The 25,600-nt window shown below is 50.4% G+C and overlaps 1 protein-coding gene across 2 annotated transcripts in view; it reads left to right on the top strand.

Annotated features, from left to right (window-relative positions):
- Nucleotides 1-25,600, top strand: part of DSCAML1 (DS cell adhesion molecule like 1) — a 349,722-nt gene that overhangs the window by 275,296 nt on the left and 48,826 nt on the right. For both annotated transcript variants that reach the window (XM_057552943.1, XM_057552941.1), the window contains 3 exons: nucleotides 23,047-23,246; nucleotides 24,764-24,860; nucleotides 25,465-25,593. In XM_057552943.1, coding sequence (XP_057408926.1) covers nucleotides 23,047-23,246; nucleotides 24,764-24,860; nucleotides 25,465-25,593 — 426 coding nt within the window. The remainder of the gene's footprint in view (nucleotides 1-23,046; nucleotides 23,247-24,763; nucleotides 24,861-25,464; nucleotides 25,594-25,600) is intronic.

Genomic DNA, 25,600 nt, shown 5'->3' with positions numbered 1-25,600 from the left:
TCGGGGTCTCCAAACCCTCACCCACGTGTGCCCCCTCGGATGACCCTTTCCTTGCACAACTTTCTCTGTCACAAACGCCTCCTTCCATTCCAGCCCCGCTCTCCCCAGTGACCTGCCAGCCATGCTAGAGGCCCCTGTGCCGCCCCAAATGCCAGCAGGAGAGGAGGAGGAATTTGAGGCCTGAGGGCAGTCGGTGCAGAGCACTGAGCACAGCTGGGGCCTCTGCCTGGGGTTGGAGAGTCTGACTGCTTTTCAGTATCAGCCTGAATCATTCCACCCAGCATCTGGCTGCCAGAAGGGGCTCCTGTGACAATGGGACAGTTTGGTGACTGGGGGTGGGGGTGGTCCTGACCTTCTTTGGGAACTTCCATCCTGCTTCCTGCTGCTTTTCTGCAGCCACACTGCTTCAGGTAACCCACCCTCAGCTCCTCCTCTTGGACATCCTTCCCCCTGCCTGCTCTGCCCTTTTCCTCCTTCATTCTCCCTCTACCTCTCCCACCTCCCCCAGGTAGGCACAGGTAGATAGGGAAGGACCCACAGGACCTGGGCCCGTGGGTCACAGATGGGCTTGCCAGGGCTAAGCCCTTCCTAGTCATCCCTCAGTCCATCTCAGACAGCCCACACCGCCAGCACTCCCTCCCCCCGCCACCTGCAAGGCCAGCTACAGAAAGACCTGCCATTTACAAAGCCAATTGCACGGCTGTCCTTGATGCCCGTAACACGCTCAGGAAAACGTTGACCCTATACGGCTCCACCTTGTCAGACCTCACACTTGTGTGACCTCTCAGAAGGCAAACTGACCTTAATCCCCACTTTAGCCAAGCAGAAGTAAGAGAGTAAATATATCAAAGGGATAGACATCATAAAAAGCATTCAAGTGTCAAATTGGACGTTTGTGGTTGCCCTCTGTTGGGAACCATTGACCCTGACAGTTTCCAGTGATAACTCAACAGACGCTCACTGGGCACTCACTAAATAGTTCATAAAACTCTGTGGTTTAGAGCACAGACTTTAGAACCAGAGAGACCTGGGTTCAAATCCCAGCTCTGCCACTTGATAGCTGTGGGATCTTGGACAGCAATCTCTGTAAGCCCCAATTTCCTCCTCTGTAAGTTTGGAAATATAATGCTATTTACTCATCGGTAAGATTCAAGTGTGACACACACTTACAGCAATTAACACAGTACCTGGCACCAAATACACATTCAATAATCATGAGCAATCATTAGTTTTAGGTGCTGAAAATCTAGTGATGGATAAAATGGAGTTGCTATTCTCAGGGAATTTAGGATCTTGAAGAGGAGATAGACATGTACCCAAAATAACTATAATACACAAAGTGATGAGTGCCTTAAAAAGCCACAAACAATGTGACACAGAGAGAATCAGGGATGGAGTAATCAGTTTTAATTTGCAGGGCCAACAAGGGAAAGCCAAGAAAAGCTCCACAAAAGCAACAGTCACTAAGTAGGACTTGAAGGATGAGAAGGATTCTGACAAGAGCCAACAGAAGCAAAGGTCATTCCATTCCAGGATGACGACAAAGTATAGCAAGAGCATGGAGGCAGGCAAGGCCATGCGTGTCATCAGATGAAGGGGGAACTTAGGGTGTCTGGTGGAGAATGAAGGGAGGATGGGCAGGGAGAATACATGTGAGGTGCTTACGGGTTTTGGAAGCGAAATGTTTTCTTTTTATGCAGTGTTGACTCTCGATATCAGGCACCAAACCAGAGTTCCGGGAGCTCAGGGGTCTGATGGCGGTTGGGATTCCAGAGGTGGTTCTTAGAGAATTGCTTTCCTCGAGGCCCCAGATTTCTAAGAGTTTGTTAAAGGGAGCAAAAGGCTTTCCTAGCCCCTGGACACCCGTGTTGGCAACCATTCCGTCCCAATCGGTCCCCACTCCTCCCTGACCCCAAGAGCATGGGTGGTGCTGAGGCCGTGAGTGCCTGAGCACACAGCCCAGCCTACGACTGTCACAGCACAGCGCTCAGCACTTGACAATTTACAGAGCCCATACCTTGCCTGTGAGGTTGGTGGGCAATAGCTCCTTCTCAGGGAAGGGAAGGTGCTGGATCAAGGTCATTGGATGATACTGTCCCAGCTGAGACAGGAGCTTGCCTCTGTGGACTCACGGTTTGGTAGAGAGAGCACACAGCAAGAGACAGAAGACTGGTTGCTGGTCCCGACTCCGACTCACTGGCTCCGTATCTGCGAGCCATTCCTTCCCTTCTCTGGGCCTCGGTTTCCCCATCTGTACAATAAGAGGCCTGGACTAGAATCTAGTCATAGCTGAGCCCAAGGTCCCTGCCAGCTCAGACAACCTATGATTTTAGCTGTGTGCATGGTCCTTTCAGGACACCAGACCGCCTCCCAGAACTTGGTTGAAAAATAAATGTAATTAACAGAAGAAAATACTACATCCACAGAGCTACCTTTTATCTCCCTGTTACAAAGTAAAATTTTTTAAAAAAGAGAGATAATGACCAAAAGGAGAAAGAGGCAATCCGTCCTCCAATTGACATATGGGGGAAAAAATAAAGCATCTTCAAAGAGAATGCTTCACCGAGAGGCAGGTACAAAGAAAGGCTGCTTAGTCCAGGTTGCAAGGGGCTGGCTGTGTTTTTTTTGTTTTTTGTGTTTCTTGAGGTTTTGTTTTGTTTTGTTTTTTGAATATTTGAATTTTATTTTATTTATTTTTTTGTACAGCAGGTTCTTATTAGTTATCTATTTTATACATATCAGTGTATACATGTCAATCCCAATCTCCCAATTCATCCCACCACCACCTGCCCCCCACCCCGCCACTTACCCCCTTGGTGTCCATACGTTTGTTCTCTACATCTGTGTCTCTATTTCTGCCCTGCAAACCAGTTCATCTCTACCATTTTTCTAGGTTCCACATATATGCGTTAATATACGATATTTGTTTTTCTCTTTCTGACTTACTTCACTCTGTATGACAGTCTCTAGATCCATCCACGTCTCTACAAATGACCCAATTTTGTTCCTTTTTATGCCTGAGTAATATTCCATTGTATATATGTACCACATCTTCTTTATCCATTTGTATGTCGATGGGCATTTAGGTTGCTTCCATGACCTGGCTATTGTAAATAGTGCTGCAGTGAACATTGGGGTGCATGTGTCTCTTTGAATTATGGTTTTCTCAGGGTATATGCCCAATAGTGGGATTGCTGGGTCATATGGTAATTCTATATTTAGTTTTTTAAGGAACCTCCATACTGTTCTCCATAGTGGTTGTATCAATTTACATTCCCACCAACAGTGCAAGAGGGTTCCCTTTTCTCCACACCCTCTCCAGCATTTGTTTTTTGTAGGTTTTCTGATGCTGCCCGTTCTAACTGGTGTGAGGCGATACTTCATTGTAGCTTTGATTTGCATTTCTCTAATAATTAGTGATATTGAGCAGCTTTTCATATGCTTCTTGACCATCTGTATGTCTTCTTTGGAGAAATGTCTATTTAGGTCCTCTGCCCATTTTTGGATTGGGTTGTTTGTTTTTTTAATATTGAGCTGCATGAGCTGTTTATATATTTTGGAGATTAATCCTTTGTCCGTTGATTAGCTTGCAAATATTTTCTCCCATTCTGAGGGCTGTTTTTTCATCTTGTTTGTAGTTTCCTTTGCTTTGCAATAGCTTTTAAGTTTCATTAGGTCCCATTTGTTTATTTTGGTTTTTATTTCCATTACTCTAGGAGGTGGATCAAAAAAGATCTTGCTGTGATTTATGTCAAAGAGTGTTCCTCCTACATTTTCCTCTAAGGGTTTTATAGTGTCCAGTCTTACATTTAGGTCTCTAATCCACTTTGAGTTTATTTTTGTGTATGGTGTTAGGGAGTGTTCTAATTTCATTCCTTTACATGTAGCTGTCCAGTTTTCCGAGCACCACTTATTGAAGAGACTGTCTTTTCTCCATTGTATATCCTTGCCTCCTTTGTCATAGATTAGTTGACCATAGGTGCATAGGTTTGTCTCTGGGCTTTCCATCCTGTTCCATTGCTCTATATTTCTGTTTTTGTGCCAGTTCCATATTGTCTTGATTACTGTAGCTTTGTAGTATATTCTGAAGTCAGGGAGTCTGATTCTTCCAGCTCTGTTTTTTTCCCTCAAAACTACATTGGCTATTCGGGGTCTTTTGTGTCTCCATACAAATTTTAAGATTGTTTGTTCTAGTTCTGTGAAAAATGCCACTGGTAATTTGATAGCGATTGCATTGAATCTGTAGATTGCTTTGGGTAGTATAGTCATTTTCATTTTCACAATATTGATTCTTCTAATTTAAGAACATGGTATACCTCTCCATCTGTTTTTGTCATCTTTGATTTCTTTCATCAGCATCTTATAGTTTTCTGAGTACAGGTCTTTTACCTCCTTAAGTAGGTTTATTACTAGGTATTTTATTCTTTTTGTTGCCATGGTGAATGGGATTGTTCCCTTAATTTCTCTTTCTGATCTTTCATTGTTAGCGTATAGAAATGCAAGAGATTTCTGTGCATTAATTTTGTATCCTGCAACTTTACCAAATTCATTGATGAGCTCTAGTAGTTTTCTGGTGACATCTTTAGGATTCTCTATGTACAGTATCATGTGATCTGCAAACAGTGACAGTTTTACTTCTTCTTTTCCAATTTGTATTCCTTTTATTTCTTTTTCTTCTCTGATTGCCATGTCTAGGACTTCCAAAACTATGTTGAATGATAGTCGTGAGTGTGGACATCCTTGTCTTGTTCGTCATCTTACAGGAAATGCTTTCAGTTTTTCACCATTGAGAATGATGTTTGCTGTGGGTTTGTCCTATATGGCCTTTGTTATGTTGAGGTAGGTTCCCTCTATGCCCACTTTCTGGAGAGTGTTTTATCATAAATGGGTGTTGAATTTTGTCAAAAGCTTTTTCTGCATCTATTGAGATGATCATATGGTTTTTATTCTTCAATTTGTTAATATGGTGTATCACATTGATTGATTTACATATATTGAAGAATCCTTGCATCCCTGGGATAAATCCCACTTGATCATGGTGTATGATCCTTGTAATGTGTTGTTGGATTCTGTTTGCTCATATTTTGTTGAGGATTTTTGCATCTATATTCATCAGTGATAATAATCTGTAATTTTCTTTTTTTGTAGTATCTTTGTCTGGTTTTAGTATCAGGGTGATGGTGGCCTCATAGAATGAGTTTGGGAGTGTTCCTTCCTCTGCAATTTTTTAGAAGAGTTTGAGAAGGATGGGTGTTAGCTCTTCTCTAAATGTTTGACAGAATTCACCTGTGAAGCCATCTGGTCCTGGACTTTTGTTTGTTGGAAGATTTTAAATCACAGTTTCAATTTCATTACTTGTGATTGGTCTGTTCATATTTTCTATTTCTTCCTGGATCAGTCTTGGAAGGTTATACCTTTCTAAGAATTTCTTCATTTCTTCCAGGTTGTCCATTTTATTGGCATAGAGTTGCTTGTAGTAGTCTCTTAGGATGCTTTGTATTTCTGCGGTGTCTGTTGTAACTTCTTCTTCTTCATTTCTAATTTTATTGATTTGAATCCTCTCCCTCTTTTTCTTGATGAGTCTGGCTAATGGTTTATCAATTTTGTTTATCTTCTCAAAGAACCAGCTTTTAGTTTTATTGATCTTTGCTATTGTTTTCTTTGTTTCTATTTCATTTATTTCTGCTCTGATCTTTATGGTTTCTTTCCTTCTACTAACTTTGGGTTTTGTTTGTTCTTCTTTCTCTAGTTCCTTTAAGTGTAATCTAACCTTACATAGAAAGGTTTATTTGAGATTTTTCTTGTTTCTTGAGGTAGGCTTGTATTGCTATAAACTTCCCTCTTAGAACTGCTTTTTGCTGCATCCCATAGGTTTTGGATCATCGTGTTTTCGTTGTCATTTGTCTCTAGGTATTCTTTGATTTCCTCAGTGATCACTTGGTTATTTAGTAATGTATTGTTTAGCCTCCATGTGTTTGTGTTTTTTTACCTTTTTTCCCCTGTAATTGATTTCTAATCTCATAGCGTTGTGGTTGGAAGAGATGCTTGATATGATTTCATTTTTCTTAAATTTACTGAGGCTTGATTTGTGACCCAAGATGTGATCTATCCTGGAGAATATTCCGTGTGTACTTGAAAAGAAAGTGTAATCTGCTCTTTTTCGATAGAATGTCCTGTAAATAACAATTAAATCTATCTGGTGTATTGTGTCATTTAAAGCTTGTGTTTCCTTATTAATTTTCTGTCTGGATGATCTGTCCATTGGTGTAAGTGAGGTGTTAAAGTCCCCCACTATGATTGTGTTACTGTCGATTTCCTCTTTTATAGCTGTTAGCAGTTGCCTTATGTATTGAGGTGCTCCATGTTGGGTGCATATATATTTATAATTGTTATATCTTCTTCTTGGATTGATCCCTTGATCATTATGTCGTGTCCTTCCTTGTCTCTTGTAAGATTCTTTATTTTAAAGTCTATTTTATCGGATATGAGTATAGCTACTCCAGCTTTCTTTTGATTTCCATTTGCATGGAATATCTTTTTCCATCCCCTCACTTTCAGTCTGTATGTGTCCCTAGGTCTGAAGTGGGTCTCTTGTAGACAGCATATATATGGGTCTTGTTTTTGTATCCATTCAGCGAGCCTGTGTCTTTTGGTTGGAGCATTTAATCCATTCACGTTTAAGGTAATTATCTATATGTATGTTCCTATTACCATTTTCTTAATTGTTATGGGTTTGTTTTTGTAGATCCTTTTCTTCTCTTGTGTTTCCCACTTAGAGAAGTTCCTTTACCATTTGTTGTAGAGCTGGTTTCATGGTGCTGAATTCTCTTAGCTTTTGCTTGTCTATAATGCTTTTGATTTCTCCATCAAATCTGAATGAGATCCTTGCCGGGTAGAGTAATCTTGGTTGTAGGTTCTTCCCTTTCATCACTTTAAATATATTGTGTCACTTCCTTCTGGCTTATAGAGTTTCTGCTGAGAAATCAGCTGTTAACCTTATGGGAGTTCTCTTGTATGTTATTTGTCATTTTTCCCTTGTTGCTTTCAATAATTTTTCTATGTCTTTAATTTTTGTCAGTTTGATTACTATGTGTCTCGGCATGTTTCTCCTTGGATTTATCCTGCCTGGGACTCTCTGTGCTTCCTGGACTTGTGTGGCTATTTCCTTTCCCATGTTAGGGAAGTTTTCGACTATAATCTGTTCAAATATTTTCTCTGGTCCTTTCTCTCTCTCTTCTCCTTCTGGGACCACTATAATGCGAATGTTGTTGCGTTTAATGTTGTCCCAGAGGTCTCTTAGGCTGTCTTCATTTCTTTTCATTCTTTTTTCTTTATTCTGTTCTGTGGCAATGAATTCCACCATTCTGTCTTCCAGGTCACTTATCCATTCTTCTACCTCAGTTATGCTGCTATTGATTCCTTCTAGTGTATTTTTCATTTCAGTTATTGTATTGTTCATCTCTGTTTGTTTGTTCTTTAATTCTTCTAGGTGTTTGTTCTTTAATTCTTCTAGGTCTTTGTTAAACGTTTCTTGCATCTTCTCAATCTTTGCCTCCATTCTTTTTCCGAGGTCCTGGATCATCTTCACTATCATTATTCTGAATTTTTTCTGGAAGGTTGCCTATCTCCACTTCATTTAGTTGTTTTTCTGGGGTTTTGTCTTGTTCCTTCATCTGGTACAAAGCCCTCTGCCTTTTCATTTTGTCTATCTTTCTGTGAATGTGGTTTTCCTTCCACAGGCTGTAGAACTGTAGTTCTTCTTGCTTCTCCTGTCTGCCCTCTGGTGGATGAGGCTATCTTGCTGGCTGTGTTTTGGTGCCACTACTGCACAGGACTCAGCAGCCCCCTTTTGCTGCAGGTTACCTGATTAGATAGGTCCTGTTGCATCCCCCAGACTCTCCTCCACTCTGTGAAAGCTCCAGTGATGGGGCCAAGGCAAAACCCTTGGCCAATTAAACCCATAAGGGCTCTCTGTTTGGTCTGAGTTTTGATTTGTTTGTTTAGCAAAATGTCAGACCAATTAAAGCCATATCCAAGAGCCCTCCAGAGCGCACAGGCAGCTGCAGAGTCACAGAATTCAGGAGGGAGGAGAGGAGGAGCCAAGTGGGGATTAAGGAAGTGGGGAAGGGGGTGTCCACCCTGGTGGAAGGAAGCCCTGGGCCTGGGTAGACCAGGTCACCCACCAGTGGTTGACCACTGGTGCAGAGGTCAGGATGCAAAACCTTGGAAAGATAACTGTGTATCTGATGACCTGAGGTGGTCCTAATTTCAAATTTACCCAAAGGAATCTCCTCCTTGTCAGGCAGAAGCAGCACCTCCCTTAGGCCTGGTGACTGGGGCTCCTGCTCTAGAGGGCCTCTTCTGCCCTCCTCAGCGCCCACCCTTCCCATAGGGCAAGGAGTCTCCAACCAGAGGACATGGCTGCCCAGAGCCCACAGCTCCCTTTCTAGACCAGGCTGGATGCATCCTGTCACCAGGCCAGGCTCCCTCCTGCAGCCCCCACTGAGCCCTGGCCAGGAGGTCAAGCCATGGGCCAGCTTGGGCTCCCCCGCCCTATGTAGGACCCAGGGAGGCCAAAATGAGTAGAAGGCTTAGGGAACAGGAAGGCCTTGACCAGGGAGATGAGAGTCCTGATCTCTTGTCCCCCACGTCCCCCACTGCTTCCAGGTGAACCGGGGTCAGTCACTCCCTCTCCCTGGGGCTCAGTCTGCTCCTGTGCTCAGAGGAGTCACGATTCTTCTCTCCCTCTCCCTCAGCCCCCAAGGCGTTAGCAGAGCTCAACGAGTGGGTGACATTTGCTGCACCAGTGCAGACCTGGCAGGCAGTGTGATCACAGTTCCAGAACCTATCTTTCAGAAGCTGGGGCCTTTAGTGTTTTAGGGGTTGATTTAAAAAAGCAATTCTAAATCAGAGAAACATGGGAGATCGTACTGACCTCCAAAGGCCAACAGTATCATTGGAGCAAGTTATGTCACGTCCAAACCCAGCCCCCAAAGGGACCTTTGTACAAAGGTTTTAAGGTAGGAAAAAAAAGTCTCCATATGAAACAACCCCCCAACCCAGTCCCACCCCCTCTCATCATCACAGCAAGCCACGTCCCCTGACAGCAGGAGAGATTTTAGTGAAGGGACGGGAATGAACCTGCCTGTGCAACCTCCATTCCCAGTTTGAAAGCTCCTGTCCCACGCCCTCATCTGGGCCCTTACGTCCTTCTTAGAGGCTTTGGGCAGTGGTGGCACAAAGCACATCACCACCACTCCACCGTCACCCCTGCAGTCAGTCCCCATGACCGTGAGCATGGCAGACCTTCCAGATGGATCTGGGCTCTAAGGGATCATCCAAGGCTTTCCCTGCATTCAGCTCCAGCGGGTCTGGATGTTAATAACAAAATTTGTAATAACAAAATTACACTCATTGTATTTGCCAACCAAGGAAAATGTGCCAGTAATTTCGAGGCACAAGGGAGTCAGGGCTATCACTGGGTGCCTCAGTTTACTAGATAAGAAAATGCAGACAGGCCAAGAGCTACATTAGTGCCTCCAGACCCTGCCGTAAGTGGGGAGCCCAGAGCTGCTCCCCCGGTTGTGATCAAAGCCCCTCTGAATGGCAGGGGCGGAATAAATTATTGGATCGGTCGAGCCATAAACATGTACTTCCTGAGAAGCCCCTATGTGTCCAATGTGGCCTCAAGGTCTGAGAAAGAGAGAACAGCAAGAGTAAGTCACCACCCCTGCCCTCAGGGTGCTTACAAACTAGTTAGGAAGCTGGCACTAACCTTCAGGAAACGAGGCAAGATAGCGTGCTAAAAGGTCCGGTTCATTTTCTGATTGTTTATACTAATAGGAAAAAAAAAATTTGTGTGTGTGCATTGATTTTGTACACTTAAATCTTGCTAAATTCACTTTAACAAATACAAAGCATTCAGACTGGAAAATTTTTTTAAAAAATAAAAAGGTCTGGGGTTACACGTGCAGTGTTGGGTTTGAGAAGGAAAAACCCAGTGTGGACATACATGGTCAGACAGAGCTTTCTAGGGGAGCAGGACTCAGGTGGAACCTTAGGAGTAGGTAGGGTTTGGATCGACAAAGGGAAGAAAGGAGGGCGGGCAGGTGGAAGGCGTGGGAGGCGGTGGGGAGGACGTCTGATAGGAGGGCTGGGGATGAGGGGATGGATAGTGGCGCCGAAGTCTGGATGTGCTCCTCAGGTCTTGAGCAGGGAATGGAGAGAAAGGGGGAGCCTAAGAGTCGCTGAGAAGGAACAGGTGCCAGCCCGGATGATGGACTGGGCAAAAGGATGGGGGAGAGTCAAGGGCTCCAGGCTAAGGGATAAGTATGACGGTGCCACCAATAAAAATGAAGGAGGTGGCGGGACTTCCCTGGTGGCGCAGTGGTTAAGACTCTGCACTCTCAATGCAGGGGGCCCGGGTTCGATCCCTCGTCCAGGAACTAGATCCCGCACACATGCCGCAACTAAGAGTTCTCACGCCACAACTAAGGAGCCGGTGAGCCACAACTAAGACCCAGGGCAACCAAATAAATAAATATTTTTCAAATTATTTAAAAAAAAAAATGGGAGTGGAGAGATGACATGTTTGCTTTGTGCTGGGGGTGCCCTGACGCAGCCAAACCCTGGCTGCCCTTCTGCCAGGATTTCTACTCAGAGGAGTGTGCTGGACCCAATGACCCCTACAGCTCCCACCTCGCCAGGTGACTCACGAGTCATTGTGTGACTAACAGCTGTCCTATCCTGGGCCGGGAAGGATGACACGGGTGGGCTTTCCCCGGCAGCCCAAGCCCCGACCCCATCCCTGCCCAGTACTCAGGACACCGTCGGGCTCCCACGTGGGCCTCTCAGGTCTACGGAGACTTGAGACCTGGCAAAGTCGAGATTGGGAGAAAATTTTCTCCTGCTTGCACTGCTCATGGGCAGCGGGTGTGCATCCCAGGGCCAGGTGCTGGGGTGGAAGCTGCGGGCAAGGGCACTGTGGCCCGGGCATGCTCCCGCCGCTGCTCGCCTGCTGCCAGCCTGTCCGTGGCGCTGGGGGTGTAACGGGGTTGGGCTGCCCACAGAGCAGAGAGGACGAAGCCCACAACCTCCCACCTCAGGAAGCCCCCTCCAGCTCCATGGGGACAGTCTGTGGCTGTCCTCCTGGAAACTCTGCACAGGGAATTTCTGTCACACACTGGAACCTTGTATTCGTTCCCTAGGGCCCCTGTAACAAAGTACCACAAACTGGGTGGCTTAAAGAACAGAACTGTATTCTCTCACAGTTCTGGGAGGCTAGAAATCCCAAATCAAGGTGCCGGCAGGGCTGTGCTCTCTCCGCAGGCTCTCAGGGAACGTGTTTTCTTGCCTCTTCCGGGGGCTGCCAGCGATCCTGGGCATCCCTTGGATTGTGGATGCATCCCTCCACCCTCTGCCTCTGTCTCCCCGGGTGTCTTCACACCATCTTCCCTCTGTGTGTGTCTCCCTTCCCCTTCTTATAAGGACACCAGTCATATTGGACTAAGGACCATCCTACTCCAGTAAGACGTCTTAATTATATCTGCAAAGGTCCTATTTCCAAATAAGGTCACATTCACAGGTCCTGATCTCATGTGGCCTCGGCCTGCAGCAACTTGAGGCAGGATTTCAATTCCCAGCCAGAGATTGGGCAGCGGTAGTGAGAGCGCTGAATCCTGGCCACCAGACCACCAGGGACCAGTGGCCAGCAATAAGGCCCTGGCCCGTCAGCTATGAAGAAATGAATTTCCACACAGAGACGGAAAGTAGTGAAGCAAGTAAAGTGTCTATGAGGAGGAAAAAGAGTACGTGTGGATAGACACATGGGCGGGCCTAGAGAGAGAGAGAGTCGCTCACTCGTGGCAGTTTAAATCAGTTTTATGTGTCATTTCTTCTGGGTTTCCTTTGACCAGTCATCTTGCTTTGCCTGGTTCTGAGTCCGTATCTGGTTTATCTCAGGGTCCTCCCCTGTGTGCGTGCGCATCTCTTAGCCAAGATGGATTCTAGTGAAGAGGCCTATGGGTAGCTGGCATCACTTACTACGAGGTGGTGCCCCCTCCCTTTTTGACCTCCACGGAGCCTTTCTGCGCATGTGTAGTTGGAGAGGTCTCCTTGATTTCAAGAATGAGGAATACGTGGTCTCTTATCTTCCATCTGGGCAGGGCCCAGCCTCCTCCATCATCCTGCTTTTATGGAGTTTCTGCTATTATGGAGTTTCTGTCCACAGGAGAGAAACTGTTCAGCCTGGGACCCATCTATCTCCTACCTTAGTACCAGGATCTAGGACTGGACATATCTTTTTGGGGGACACAATTCAAACCACAACAATCCCCAGGCCCAGTGATTTATTATCCATAACTGCATGCTTTCCAGAACTCTGGAAGCTGAAGTGCTCTCCTTTCCAATATCCTACAACTGCCCTTGTCTGAATGCAACCAGCCTCCTAACAGAAACTCCTTCTTTGTTGAGAGTCGACAAGCCCAGCTTCTCCTGTGCACTAACCCTAGAGCAGTGGTCAGCAAACTGACCAAGGGCCATATCCGGCCAGCCGCCTGCTTTGCTGGAGCCCAGCCACGCCCATTCTTCATATCCTATTGTCCATGGCTGCTTTCGAGCTACAGCAACTGAGCTGAGTCGTTGAAACAGAGACCTATGACCTGCGAAGCTTAAGATATGTACTGTGGGTCCTTTTCAGAAAAAGTTTGGTGACCCCAGCTCTAGGGTATTCAGAGTAATGACCCCTAAATTCTACCTTCCAAGTAATTAAAGAAAGATGGTGGTGTCTCCTTTTGTCTCTGAAAGGATTCTGATATTCAGGGTCATTTCAGAGTTGAGTGTTTTCTCATCTCTAAGATGGGAATAAAAATACGACTCACCTCCTAGGGTTGGGGGGTGGATTTAATGAAATAATTCATGTAAAGCATTAACCAGGGTGCCTGGCACATAATGAGCATTCAATAAACATTAGCTGTTTTCATTATCACTATCACTTTTCTGAGATTCTGGGCAGAGTAGAAGACCAGAGGCAGTGGAGGACCAAGTCCCACCCTCATGTGAGAATACTACCCCCACCTCCCGGGCCCCGACCCTGTGCTTATGCTCCTTGGCAAGCAGTCAAGAGAGGGACTGACTGATCCATTTTATGGCTGGAGAAAGCAAGACCTGGTGAGTCTGAGGGTCTCAGCTGGGCCCACCGTGCAGCAGAAACAGGGCTGCAGTCCAAGTCTCAAAGACCCCATAGTTGTCCATGACCTGCGTCCCGCCCCCTTCACACATACACTGTTTGTCAGTTCTGCTCCCCACGTGCACGGGCAGTGGACAGCTAGGGTCCCCGGGCACCTCCCCACCAGCTCTCAGAGCCGAGGCTGATTTCTTCCATGCAATTTGAATTAATCTCATGCTTCAGGTGGAGCTTGGCTAATCAGGGGAGACAAGAAGCCGAAGTGGGTGCAATCAAATTAACAATGCTAGGCCCTGGCTCTTTAAGAAGGAAAAAACAAAGCAGGCACCAGAAGGCACCCCCAACACCAGCCCTTCCCCAGGGGAAGCCTGGAGCGGCTGCCAGGGCTGAGCGCGAAGAGCTTCTCCCACCCACCCCGCCCCTCCGCAGGCGACCACCCCACATGCCAACAATGCCCCTTTGTGGCAGCTTATCTCACACTGCCAAACAGGGCTGCGGTTCTTGTCAGGATCTTGTTAACAAGGAGCAGAGACACAAGCCTTTGGAGGGAGGGAGGGGAGTGGGCTGAGTTGGAGGGAAGGAGGGGCCCACTCACCTCAGATGGGTGCCTGGAATCCTTTTGGAAACAAAAGGAGATGAGAGCCTCGGAGCTGGGAGGTTCCCTTCTCCCATGGCAAGGTGGTGTGCAGAGCTCTCTAGAGCCTTCAGGGCACGCGCTGTCCCCTGGAAAATCCTCTCCCAAAGGCAAGGAGGAGGACATCCAGAAAAGCATTTTAGCGTGCCAGAGAAAGCATCCTTTTTAGCAAAAAACTCTACGAGACTCTTGAAGAGATTTCAGTTAGGCTCTCAGAAGGACTTCCTGAGACAGTCAAGTCCCGTCCTTAAGGTTGGTGAAGAACACCATGACTTTGCTGCCCTTCTTCCAACCTTATTGGCCTTGAGGTTGTCCTGCTTGAGGCAGAGAAAGGACCAGAGGGATATCCACTTGAATGGGGATGGAAGAGGAGGGTCATCTAGCACTAGGGTTCTTCCCTCAGACCCTGTGGAAAGCTCCTCAACCCCCTCCCCCAAGGCCACCCACCTAGAAGAGCAGAACAGCCTAACCCCTTGCTGTCCGGGTTCCCAGACCAATCTGCTTCACCCCCAGTTTGGCTGTATTTCTCTTCAGAGAAGCTGGACTCTTTGCATCCCCATTCTGCTCTCCTGCCTCCTGCCCTTCTCTGACCAGTGTCACATCATGGCTAAAACCACAGATGCCCTGAATCCTGGCTCTGCTGCCTATAGCTGTGTGACCTTGGGCAATTTACTTCTCTAAGCCTCAGTTTCCCCATCTGTAAAGTGGGAATAAAAACAGGGTTGTTCTGAGGATTAAATGAGTTACTGCACGTAAAGGAATACAGAATAGTGCCTGCAAATAGTAAGCCGGCAATAATGTGAACTTCTAGGATTATCATACACCGGTGCCCACGAATGGGGTTAAGAAGTACCCCAGGCTTCCTTTTGGAATGCAACATTCCACACCTCTTTCCCATTTTATCAGGCCTCTCCCAACAGCTGGTGGCATTCATGTCCTTCTTCTTCCACGTCCTCCTTCCTGCACACGCTGCTCTCCTCCTTTGGGTATTCGTAACTGAATCTTCCCTCCCTGGTGACTAGGGGAATGTCAGAAACACCAGCTGAGCTCCAATCATCAGGCAGAAGATAGGGAGGGGGACAGAGACAGAGAAGGCCCGAATCCCTGCCCCCTAACTCCTGCCCCCAGCCCCAGCTGGCCCTGGACTGGCCTCCTGCCCCACCGGCCCAGCCCTCCAGTTCTCAGCCTCCTGCACTGCCCCCAGGATTCCTCCACATCGTGTCATTCCCACCCAGCTCCCTACTTCTGGGACAAAGCCCAAGGTGGGAGAACAGTCCACCAGGCAGAAGGAGAAGGCTGGATGAAAGTAGAGGAAAGGGCGCTGGTGAATTGTCAGGGGACTTGGGGCTGCTGCTTCTTGCCGCTCACCAGCTGTGTGACTTTAGACAAAACATTTAGCCTCTCTGAGCCTCCATTTCCTCACTGATACTCTGGGGGCTAAAAGCCCCCAGGCTACCTCCTTAACAGGAATGAAGCTCCTGATAAAGGATGTTCTGGTGTTCTGTAAACTGCAAAGATCAGCCCACCCCAGCTTATGGGTGGTATCCCAGAGAAGAGGGAAGCTGGAGCGGTAAAGGAGGGGCCGAGTAGGTGCAGAGTTTATAATCCCCATGGCTGGGTCTAGGGGCCCTAGAACTCCATCCCCAATCCTGGGGGTTAGTCAGAAAGTCTGTGGATGCTCGGGGTTGGGGGGCGGGGGGAAGTGAGGAAGCAGAGCTGTCTTGTGGTGTTTTAAAAATCTATCAGCCTCTCACATCAAATTAAAATGTAAATAGCATCTGGTCCAGGCAGGACCTGGGGGTGACAGGAGCCGGCCTGCGAGTAATTTCACAGACGTGAACCGGTTTCATCGGATTCTGACAACTGTCTTGTTTCTGAAATTGATTTCCTCTCCCCTCGGCTTGCTGCCCCAGGAGGGCCCTGGAGCGGGGGGCGGGGGTGAATCCACTGTGGAGGCTGGTGCCTTTCTCCTCTCTGTGGTTCCAGCCTATAAAGCCCCACTGGATCCAGGAGGAGGAAATCTGGGAATTCTGCAGGGCTATAAGGCCGTGGCCTGCAAGCCAGAGGCCCAGCGAGGCTCCTCCCTGCCCTGGAGTGAGTCTGTGGACCAGGGCAGGCTGCCCCAGGGCACTGGGGGAGCCTGCCTTCTTTCCACAAAAACATGCTAAGTCCTGAACACGGATGCTTCTGCCCTGGAGTCTCACAGTCAGAGCCAAGGACACTGCAGTGTGACACGTGCCATGCCAGGGACACTCGATGCCCAGAGGAGGCAGAGGTATCTCTGGAGGCAGAGGAGGCAGAGGTATGCCCAGAGGTATCTGCAGTGACATGGGGTGTCAGGGAAGGGCCCTGGGAGTCATCAGGAAGCCCCTTAGGGTTCGACCAGAATCTGCCCCAATTTGGCCATGTGCAGTGCCGGTGCTATACCAAGTACCGGGGTTGTAAAGCTTTGAATGAGACTGGCCCACAGAGAAAAAAAGTGACTTTGGTGTAAATGGGAAGAAGTTGAGGAAGTTAGAGCATAAAGGACGTGGGAGGATTCAAGCAGCTCAGCAGGTGCCACCTGGCTTTGCAAGACCTATTTTGGCAAATCTGGCATATGTGGCCATGCGTCAGAGTGGACTTTGTTGGGAGTCCTATATTTACCAGTACCATGGGGTCAAAAGTGGGCCGAGATGAAGTTGCTGATCCAGACCCTTCCAGGGTGGGCACGAGCAGGAACCAGGAGCCGTCATGTATCCTGAGACTGCAGTCACCTGAACTCATGTAGAAGGTATGTGTGTCTGGTAATAAAAAAAAAAAAAAAGACTGGCCCAGCTCACCCCAGGACCTTCCACAGGACCACAGGGAAGAGCCCACCCTCCCCACCTAAAGGAGCTGTGTTGGAAGGAGCTATGTATTAAGGGGCAGCTCACCCACTTGGGTCTCCTTGATGCCCTTAAGCCCAGCCCCTCCCTGTTCCCAAATCCCCAGAGAATCTCTTACTGCACCCCTCTTTGTAAAAAGGAATTAGGTTTCCCTGGCTGTTAATTGAATTACACTGCAGGAAAGCAGAGAAGTTGTATCTCGTTAAAGCCTCCTGTGTCCTACTGGAGCGCTGTGTTGCCTTTGCGGCTGCTGTTAGCACTTGTCACGCAGAACTCAGCCCTGTGCGTACGGCCCCCGCCCCCTCCCTGGCTCTCCTGCCCCTACCCCTAAAGCTGCAGTCCCTGACACCTGCCCTAGGAGAGGCCTGCCGAGGCCACCCACCATAGAGAAGCCACGGCGTTTTGCTGACAACCAAATTCCATTTCCCAAAGCCAGATTCTTTGTGCATGCGTGGCAGACAGACAGACAGCCAGAGGTGGCCAGCCCCTACAGTAGGACAGGCTTAAAGAGGGAAAAACTGCCTTCTGGAAGCTTCAGTTTCCTCATGTGAAAAGTGGGGATAGTAAGACTTACTTCTCATGGTTGTTTTTGGAGAAGGCCAGTAAGCAGTGAACCAAGAGGCCACGGCATCCAGCAGACTGCCTGCTCCAGCAGGGGCATTGTGGGCACAGGAAGGCCATGGTGCTTGGTCAAGAAATACATCGGGACCCAGGCTTTGGAGCTGGGGAATAATAACAGTACCTACCCGCATGACTTAATTCATGTAAAGTACTAGAACACTGCCAGCACATGGTACATGGGAAGTTCCCAGTAAAAGGTAACCATAAAAGTGTGTGTGTGTGTGTCTGTGTGTGTGTATGTGTGTGTGTAGAGGGAGGGTGCACTTATGTGACGCAGGGCTGTGAGTAGATATGTGTTAGACAATCACATCAGGATATCGACATGCAATTGACAATTGCATCAGGCTACCTGTGTATGACACCGCGTGTGAGTTTACGGTAAGGGTGTCAGAGTGTAGGCTGTGAGGGTGACTGTGTTTGTGACTGTCCATTGGGGGCGTTTTTGACATTGGCTCTGTATGTGTGTGCGCACGCGTGCATCTGTGCTCCTGCAGGTGACCGCACACGAACATCTCTCTAGGGAATTCCTGGGGTTTGCCTTCAACCCAGGAAGCGCTCTGGAGCACAGCCAGGTCTCGGTGCAGTGAGGATTCACCTATGTTTACCACTGTGATTCAGGGGAGCCGAGTGACTTTGTGGTCCAGAGCAAGAAGCAAGAGAGGGATGGAGGGAAGAGGAGAGCAGATAGGGCGGGCACCTGCTGCCCTGGGCTCCCCTCTATTAGGGGGCTGCCTTGTTAAGTACAGCAGCCAGGAGGGTGGAGGCCCCTGGTCTGTGGGCTCAGGAGGGCACCCAGGCCCTTGGAGGCCTGGACAGGGTCTGGGGGAGGGGCACAGCGACACAGTCCCCTGTTCTGGCATTGACAGGCAGACTGCGTAGGGCAGGACGAAAAGAGGAAGCAGGTCCTCTGCTTCTTGCCCAGGATGAGGGGCTAAAGACTCCTGTACGCACGAAGAGTACGCTCACAGAATCCTCCCATAACAATGAGCCAGATTCCCAGACCATCTTTCCTCTCTCCTGAGACCCGGACACCCGCAGGGGCCCAAAGACATGGAATCTTCTCCACGCTGCCCAGGTGGTCTAGTATGGGGAGCTCCCTGCCTCTACTGCAGCCCTTTCCCTAAACAGCCAAAACTACTGGGAAATTCCTTCTTAGGCCAAACAGGAGGTCTGCCTTCCCCCTTTTGGAGAGCTGTTGAGCCATGTCCCACCCACTCCCTGTAAGTTACACGCTCCCAGTTTCCAGCCACTCCTCAAATGGCATGGCTTGAAGTCTGTCCATCTTCCTGGTCGCACTCCAGCTTGTCAACGTCCTCCATCAAGTAGAGAGCCCAGAACAAGACATGATGTTTCACGAGTAATTTGGAGCTTGTCATTCTATGTTCTGAAGACCTGGGCGCTAGTTCTCCTGGCATCAGTTCACCTTCCACCATTAGTGTTAGAGCTTCATACGTTATGTATCGCCTCTCCCATCTGTCCACTTTTAAGAAGTGTTGCTGTTTATTAGTATGACCGGGGCAAACCACTTCCCTGCGTGGCCTCAGTTTCTTCATTTGTAAAACGAAGGGTCTGGGTAGATGATCTATACCTGTGCCCTGCAATAGAAACAAAATGCAAGCCACCTATGTAATTTAAAATCTTCTAGTTGTCACATGTTCAAAAAAGTAAAAAGAAACAGGTGAGATTCACGGTGATAGTATATTTTATGTAACCCAATATATCTAAAATATTAACATGTAATCAACGTAAAATTATTAAGGAGCTATTTTACATTCTTTCTTTTTCTTCCTGTGTTTTTGAAATCCAGTGTGTACTTTACAGTCACAGGACATCTCAGTTTGGACTGGCCACGTTTCTAGTGGCCAATAGCCGCATGTGGCTAATAGCTACTATACTGAACGTTATGTGGGCTCTGCAACTCTAGGACTCTGTGATTCTGTAAAATAGATGGCGAGTAACATCTTAAGGTGTGCGTGCATTTATCTGATGCTTTTCGTGGAACAGGAGAGGAGCATGAGACGCTTGGGGTGGGAATAGTACCCATAATGAGCCTGAGGCTCGGAGAAGTCAAGTAGCCTGTATTAAAGACCACATAGCTGGGTAGAAACACATTCGTCTGGCCCCCAAGCTCTTCAAGCTGGTTGGGGTCCACAGAAGCAGTCTCTTCTTCTTCACAGATGAGCTCCCCTGAACCTGCCCTGAGCTGCAGGGCTGTGAGGAGAACATCGGGTTCTGCTGCATGCTGTTTGCCATAACAATGGTGAAGGGAGCCCACCCCCCTGGCCCCAGGTGTGGTTAATACTCAGGGCTGAAGGACCAAGTGGGCTCTTGAGGCCCTGTTGTTTCTGGTTGCCCCTGTGTCTGTCTCTTTGAACAAACCTGATTGGGAAGACCCTGTGAGGTGGGACTGGCATGTATGAATGCACAGGTTGTGCACTGCTCAAAGTTACATAGCCTAAGGGGCAAGTAAAGTCTGGAACCCAGTCCCTGCTCCACTGGCCAAGCTCTGGCTCCCAGCACCATGTTGCCTCCAGCCAGAGGGGTGCCTTTATAATTCACACACAGGCCCTGGACAGGCTAGTACAGCCCTACCTGGAGAGCAAAACAGGGATGAGCCGCCAGTTTCTCACTCTGGTGCAGAGCCTTGAGGTCCTCCTACCAAAGAAAGACTCATCATTTCCCCTTCCTTCTCCGGACCTGTGACCTACGCTGAGGCTTGACCCTGCCCCCATCCCCCTTCACACGTGCGTGCATGTGCACGCACGCGCACACACCCCCCCTCAGCATGAACGCCCCCGGCTCATCTGTGGCTTCAGCGGTGGCCTCTTGAGAGCTAGGCCTCCTCTTCCCCAGGAAGGCCTCAGGGCTCAGGCCAGGCAAGGGTGCCAGGCCCCAGTCTCTGACCATTCACTTCGCGGGGAGCAGAAACAGTTCATGCGCCCCTCCCGCCACATCCCAGCATTTCAATCCTCCAGGAAAAATGCAGGCTTCTGCAATGCAAGGCCCGACTTGTTGATGTAAAAATCTTACTCTATATTCCACCCAGGTTTATGCGAGTGAATTATGCAAATCTTTGATAGAAAAATATTCCTCCGCACATCCTTGAGAGTGTAAAACCTTAGTCAATAATTCATACTCGCGTGTCTCTGACTGCAGGCTTTTTCTTCATTATAACTTGCACCTCGTTATTTGTGTTCCGCGTTTTATTGTATATTGGTGTGATGCCGTGCATTGTAAAATTTATCTGCTTCGTTATATGATGAGCCGGGGCTGGGGATTGTGCTGAGATGCTGGTGCAGGGGCCAGGAGCCAGAGCTGCCCTCAGGATCCAGTCCCACATGACAGAAGGCAGAGGAGGTAGCTGGCTACATGGTGACTTCGGGGAATGCCAGAAACCACCCTTCATACCCCAAACCTGTTCCAGATGTCCCCTCGCCCACTGCCTGGCATCTCAGGTCACACTATTACAGCTCCATGCCTCCCTTCCTTTCTCCAAAGGCTTATTTGTCCTTAGAAGTCAGAGGACCCTGGAGAGTTTGCTGGGAAGAATGTTGTCTGAGTAGGTGTTTAAAACTGGAGGGGAGGGAATTCCCAGGCGGTCCAGTGGTCAGGACTCTGAGCTCTCACTGCAGGGGGGCCCAGGTTCAATCCCTGGTCAGGGAACTAAGATCCCGCAAGCCAAGCAGGCAGCCAAAAACAAAACAAAACAAAACTGGAGGGGAGAAAAATCCTGAGGATGCTAGGAGGGAAAGAAAGGGGCATCCACAGAAGGGAGCAGGGATGCGGTGCCCCAGAGGGGAGCCTCCGGGGTGGGGGGTGTGTAAAGAGAGAGAAGACAGACCATCCTCTTGTCCCATGGCCCAAGCAGGCCAGTGAGGGGGGTCTGTTGAGCTGGCTCTCTACTCTGCAGAGCTCAGTGTGAGCAGGGGTCCTTCCCGCAATGCGGGGGTGGGAAATGCTGTCTGATTCTTGCAGTCAACCACAGTGCCCCCTAATGTGTGTACTCCAGCGTGGCTCATGGGCACTCCTCTGGAGACGAGAGCCCTGGGGACCTGTACTCTAAGAGGCAAGGTTTCCCAGGAAAGTGGTGAGGAAATGGCGAGGACAAGGACAGTCCTCCAGCTGCATCAGATCTCTTATCTCTCTGGGATCTGCCCTACACATCGTTGCCTCTGAGCCTTTGCTCCAGCAGTTTCCACCACTTAGGGTACCCTTTCTCCCCATGTGTATCCTGCCACGTCAGATGGTGAGCACTTCTCCTAGCACAGTGCTTAGCAATCTTTCCTGGAACTGCTATTGGGTTGTCTGTTCTCACCACTGCCGCGAAGCTCCCTGAGATTGGGTTTGTCCTGCTCACTGTTGGTTCCAGAACCCAGCATAAGGTCTGGCACCCAGTAGGTGCTCCATCAATGCTCGTTGAATGGCTGGGTGATGCCTTCCCCGACACTCCTCCACCAAAATTAATTTCTCCTGATACCTCCTTGAAAAACTCGTCAGATTTTCCTTATTTTCATGTTGCTCGCACAGGTGCCTACCTCCCCCTCCCCTTCCCCCCTCCTCCCAGGAGGCAAGGACCCCGTCTCCCCCAAGCCTGGCACTATGCCGTGTAATGGCATAGGTGCTGGATGCATGTTTGTTGAATTGATGGGGGAAAAAGGGGACAGGATGTCACTGGCCCGAGACCATCTTTCCCTCTGCCCCACCCTCCTCCTGCTGCCCATGGTGCTCGGGCCTGGAGGAGGGTCAGGATTGAGATGCCTCTTGTCAGGGCAGTGGGTGGGCTCTCCTGATGGCCAGCCAGGGCCTTGGTTGTTTCATGACGATTTTCTCAGGTCATTGGTTGGGGGACGGGGGATGGGGGAACCTATTAGTGGGCTTGACGGTTCTTAACTATGGTGCTGCTAGCCAGGGTTTTCTGTTGCATTTTGTTTGGAAGAACAGGAGAGTTTCTCAGCTGTCTGGGAGGGCCCTGCTGCCTAGGAGCAGGGGGTAAACCAGCTGACCGCTGTGGAGAGAGCTCGAGCCACGGACACAAAGCAGAGGTACCAGGCGTGTAACCCAGGGTCCACAGACCTCCCCGCCAAAGGTGCATGGATCCAATTCAAGGGGTCCATGAATTCGGGCTGGGGTAAAATGGCATCTTTTTTTTCACTAACTTCTAACTGAAATTTTGTACTTCTTCCATTTTGAACGTAAGCAACAAACCACAGCAGTAGCAGCACCTGTGACTGTGACCAATAGGTATTTTCATATCACAGCCCTGGCAGATATCTCAAAATATCATTTGTGCTCATCACTATTACAAAATCGTTCTAATACAATCCAGCACTAGATCTTATTTCATAAAGAGGAATACAGAACATATATTATATGATATACTGTATCAAATGTTTGCTTTTGAATGTTCATATTGGTATAACCATACTTCAGCATATCTGGTTTCCTTTGTCATTTTATGTATATTATGCATTTTAAAAGATTCTGAAAAGGGGTCCACGGAATATCAGAACCCCTGGTGAAGAGAGAGGCTGCCCCGGTCGTGGGTGGGCTGGGGAGAAAGGGACAGGCAGTGGAGTTTTCTGTACCCTCCCCCAACCGTTACTAGACCCTCGCCCTGGGGCTGAGGTGCTCTGTGGGGAGGGGCAGCGGGGGGGCGGGGCCTCGGCGCTGGGCACGTGCTCTCCCCTGGCTGGCCTCCCCTCCCCCTCACTGGGGCCTCCTGCGCCTCCTCCCCTCCCCAGTCCCGGCCATGATCACCTCCCACCCCAACACCACCATCGCCATCAAGGGCCACGCCAAGGAGCTCAACTGCACGGCGCGGGGAGAGCGGCCCATCATCATCCGCTGGGAGAAGGGGGACACGGTCATCGACCCCGACCGCGTCATGCGGTATGCCATCGCCACCAAGGACAACGGCGACGAAGTTGTCTCCACGCTGAAGGTGAGCACCCACGCCCCAGTCTCAGAAAGTGGGGAGCCTACAGCCATTGCATCTGTATCCAAAGGAGGTGAATGGGAAGTCTGGGAGCCCCTCCTCCACCCCAAAAAGTACCTCTCCTTTTCCCTCCTTCATCCACCAACCTCTGCCTTAGAACCTCACTCTATCCCCTTTCTGACAACTGCTCACCTTTAAATGTGTGGAATCCCCAGCCTCTCCGTCCCAGGACACCCCCAGCCCCTCCTTCCCTCCCCCCAGGATGCCCTCAACCCTCTCCCTCCCTCCTGGACCCTTTCAGCCCCTCCCTCTACCCTGGGTCCCCCCCTCAGCCCCTCCCTCCCTCCTGGACCCCCTCAGCCCCTCCCTCTACCCTGGGTCCCCCCCTCAGCCCCTCCCTCCCTCCTGGACCCCCTCAGCCCCTCCCTCTATCCTGGACCCCCTCAGTCCCTCCCTCCCTCCTGGACCCCCTCAGCCCCTCCCTCTACCCTGGGTCCCCCCCTCAGCCCCTCCCTCCCTCCTGGACCCCCTCAGCCCCTCCCTCTATCCTGGACCCCCTCAGCCCCTCCCTCCCTCCTGGACCCCCTCAGCCCCTCCCTCTACCCTGGGTCCCCCCCTCAGCCCCTCCCTCCCTCCTGGACCCCCTCAGCCCCTCCCTCTATCCTGGACCCCCTCAGGCCCTTCCTCCCTCCTGGACCCCCTCAGCCCCTCCCTCTATCCTGGACCCCCTCAGCCCCTCCCTCCCTCCTGGACCCCCTCAGCCCCTCCCTCTACCCTGGGTCCCCCCCTCAGCCCCTCCCTCCCTCCTGGACCCCCTCAGCCCCTCCCTCTACCCTGGGTCCCCCCCTCAGGCCCTTCCTCCCTCCTGGACCCCCTCAGCCCCTCCCTCTATCCTGGACCCCCTCAGCCCCTCCCTCCCTCCTGGACCCCCTCAGCCCCTCCCTCTACCCTGGGTCCCCCCCTCAGCCCCTCCCTCCCTCCTGGACCCCCTCAGCCCCTCCCTCTACCCTGGGTCCCCCCCTCAGGCCCTTCCTCCCTCCTGGACCCCCTCAGCCCCTCCCTCTATCCTGGACCCCCTCAGCCCCTCCCTCCCTCCTGGACCCCCTCAGCCCCTCCCTCTACCCTGGGTCCCCCCCTCAGCCCCTCCCTCCCTCCTGGACCCCCTCAGCCCCTCCCTCTATCCTGGACCCCCTCAGGCCCTTCCTCCCTCCTGGACCCCCTCAGCCCCTCCCTCTATCCTGGACCCCCTCAGCCCCTCCCTCCCTCCTGGACCCCCTCAGCCCCTCCCTCTTTTGGAACTCCTCAGCTGGCCTCCCTGCAGGGACTCTTCCACACTTCCATCCTTTGAACTTTCCGGAAAGAGGAGCCCTTGACAAGCCCCTGGTGGGTCCCCTCCCAGAAGAAGGTGGCCTTGCTGACCCCTGGCTAGATGGGCCCCCTTCAGCAGACCAGCTCTAAAAGACTCTCCCCGTTCCTCCCTCTCTCCCTGCCGCCGCCCTCTGCCCCTGCTGGCCGCCTCCCAGCTCAAGCCTGCTGACCGTGGGGACTCTGTGTTCTTCAGCTGCCATGCCATCAACTCGTACGGGGAGGACCGGGGCTTGATCCAACTCACGGTGCAAGGTACCTCACCTGCCCCACGCCCCCAGCCCCTTCCCCTGGGACCCCGGAGCTCACTGCCAACTCCCCTCAAGAGCAGGGACACCGCCCACATCTAGTGGAGGCTGACGGGAAACAGCTCTGAGGAAAGCCTCCATCCACCCTCCCTCCTGCCCAGAGTGGGGTGATGGGGTCTTTCCAGGCACACTGCATACAGCGAGGTCTGCAATGGCTGCAGCCCCTGTGGAGCATTCTGCTGCTCCCGAAGTGGGGGGCCTGGATTTGTGGGCGCAGACCCTGCAGGAGGTGTGGGAAGGGAAAGTCAAGCTGGGAAAAGTTGGGAGCTCTGCATGGGGGAAAGTAGGCTGTCAGCTCCGAGGAAAGGGGCTAAGGAAGAGAGGGGAGCAGAGCAGGAACCGAGTAGGCCCCCCTCTGCCTCTGAGCCCTGCTGCCGGGCACCCTTCACCCCCTCCTGCCTTGCCTGAACTCCAGGGCTCAGGGCCCTTGGGTGGATCACAGGTGACACGGATCCCGCAGGGCAGATCCCTGGTCCTCTGTAGGGGTCGGCAGGAGGCCAAGCTCTCTGCTGCCATCCTCACTTCTGCCCCCTTCCCCTGCCACCCCCCAGAACCCCCCGACCCCCCAGAGCTGGAGATCCGGGAGGTGAAGGCCCGGAGCATGAACCTGCGCTGGACCCAGCGATTTGACGGGAACAGCATCATCACAGGCTTTGACATTGAATACAAGAACAAATCAGGTGGGTG

This window comes from Balaenoptera acutorostrata, chromosome 9 (genome assembly GCF_949987535.1).
Source record: "Balaenoptera acutorostrata chromosome 9, mBalAcu1.1, whole genome shotgun sequence".
In the NCBI taxonomy this organism is placed as follows: Eukaryota; Metazoa; Chordata; class Mammalia; order Artiodactyla; family Balaenopteridae; genus Balaenoptera; species Balaenoptera acutorostrata.
Note: the sequence above shows the minus strand (reverse complement) of the source record. Positions and strands in the feature narration are given on the sequence as shown.